Source organism: Triticum dicoccoides, unplaced genomic scaffold (assembly GCF_002162155.2).
Source record: "Triticum dicoccoides isolate Atlit2015 ecotype Zavitan unplaced genomic scaffold, WEW_v2.0 scaffold148734, whole genome shotgun sequence".
NCBI lineage: Eukaryota > Viridiplantae > Streptophyta > Magnoliopsida > Poales > Poaceae > Triticum > Triticum dicoccoides.
The window spans coordinates 1-2058 of record NW_021205887.1 but is presented as its reverse complement, the minus strand read 5'-3'; the positions used below and the strand labels follow the sequence as shown (position 1 = coordinate 2058).

The following is a 2058-nucleotide window of genomic DNA, read 5'->3' as shown; positions in this document are numbered from 1 at the left end:
TTTTTTTTTCACCATGTTCCACGAGATCATAATTTTATATCTGAATTCTTCATGTGGATTGAGTTAAATTAGTCTAGGATTTTTGTTTATTTTGTCCCACAACATTAAGAAGTTCAAATATGGTTTTAAATATGTTTGCCTAGAAAATTAATAATTTCTTATAGTTTCGGTTTTTCCTTTACATTGAACATTAAACGTTAAGCAGACACTAACCAAGCTTTAAAATATGTGTGTATGCGTGCAGGGATATGGCATGATGACTCTAGTGACCACGCTCCGGGCGCAGCGCTCATCGCCGAGGCATAGAAGAGGGCCACCTGCAGCGACGAAGGGCGGGAAGAAGAATGGATGTCGCCCTCGCTCTACCTCATTCCTCTCGCACAGGGAGCCGACAAGCCATGCGGCCTCGCCTTCGCCGCTGACCAGTTCGATGCCGACCACCCCAAGGAGCGCGCCTCCCGCAGCTCCCTCTTCAACTGGTGGTACTTCTCCATGGCCATCGGCATCTCCGTCGCTGTCGCTGTCGTCAGCTACATCCAGGAGAACGTCGGCTGGGGGATCGGCTTCGGCTTGCTTTGTGTCATCATGTTATGCGCCTTCGCCATCTTCCTCTCCGGCACCCCCACCTACCGCCTGTATGCGCCCATCCCAGGCGCCGAGAGCACCTTTGCTCGCCTCGGTCGCAGCCTTGTGGCGCTCATGAGGAACTCGAGCTTATTCCGTACAAAAGGATGCCAAGACGAGGACGTCGCAGCCAAGTCGGAGGAGGCGCGCGGCGTGCTGCGGCTGTTGCCGATCTGGGCGGCGTGCCTCGCATACGGTGTGGCGTACGCGCAGATAATGACACTCTTCAACAAGCAGGGCCGCACCCTGGACAGACGCATCTTCGGCGGCCTGGAGCTGCCCCCGGCGGCCCTTCAGACGCTAGGGCCAGCAAGCATCCTGTTGTTCGTCCCCATCTACGACCGCCTGCTGGTGCCGGAGCTGGGGCGCGCGACGGGCAAGCCATCGGGGCTGACTCTTCTGCAATGCGTGGGCGTGGGCATGGTGGTGTCGATGGGCGCGGTGATCGTGGCAGCACTGGTGGAGGCTCGACGGCTGGAGACGGCGCAGGAGCACGGGCTGGTGGACGACGCCGGCGCGACGGTGCCGATGAGCTGGGCGTGGCTGGTTCCGCAGTACGCGATGATGGGCGTGGCGGACGTGCTGACGGTGGTGGGCCTGCAGGAGTTCTTCTACGACCAGATGCCACGCGAGCTGCGTAGCCTCGGCCTAGCGCTCTACTTCAGCATCATGGGCATCGGCGGGTTCATCAGCAGCGCCCTCATCTCCTTCATCGACCGTGTCACCAGAAGCGGCGGCGGCGACGGCTGGTTCGCCGACAACCTCAACGGCGCCCACCTCGACTACTTCTACTGGCTGCTCGCCGGGCTCTCCGCCGCTGAGCTCGTGCTCTTCGTGTGGCTCGCCAGCTCCTACACCTACAACAGCAACCACAAGAGGCTTCAGCACTGAGTGGTCACGGGGACCATTCGAGGTTGTGTACAAAAATGGTCCACATTGTTCAGTAGTAGGTAGGAAACAAGAAATCTCTAGTAGTATTAAGCGGATGGCATTTGTAATTGCAAATGTTAAAATGAAGGGCGAGCCGATTGGAAATTGACGTACTCTGGCTAGCTTGAGTGTTCAATCATCTCATCTGATCTAAGGTGTTGCAACTCGCAATCATAGACGCGAACAGGCCTGTAGCCTACTGGTTGCAGCGACCTTAGTAGCACCCCAGGTTATGGGTTCAACTCCCGGTGGGAGTGGATTTAAATTGGATTAGGCAAAAATCCATCTGACGGTACTATAATTCTTCAGATTTACTATTTTATAGTTGACTGTTTTTCAATTCGCCTACACTCAAATCTCTCTCCGTCCGCTCTTGCGCAGAGATTCGCGTTGTGAGGTTTGGTTTTCGGGCTGGTTTTTGCTGTCGGGCGCGGTTTTTCTGTCTCAGCTCGTTACCGTAACGCCCGCCCGACCCCTATTTGGTTTTGTCCTTTCTGAATTTTC

At 55.3% G+C, this 2058-nt stretch overlaps 1 protein-coding gene across 1 annotated transcript; it reads left to right on the top strand.

The window, feature by feature from the left end:
• The first annotated feature begins 74 nt into the window (after window positions 1–74).
• On the top strand, window positions 75–1663 carry LOC119343961 (protein NRT1/ PTR FAMILY 5.13-like). The gene has a single exon (XM_037614652.1). It carries the CDS (start codon window positions 349–351, stop codon window positions 1513–1515), a length of 1167 nt encoding a protein of 388 aa, XP_037470549.1. The 5' UTR covers window positions 75–348; the 3' UTR covers window positions 1516–1663.
• Window positions 1664–2058: the final 395 nt, after the last annotated feature.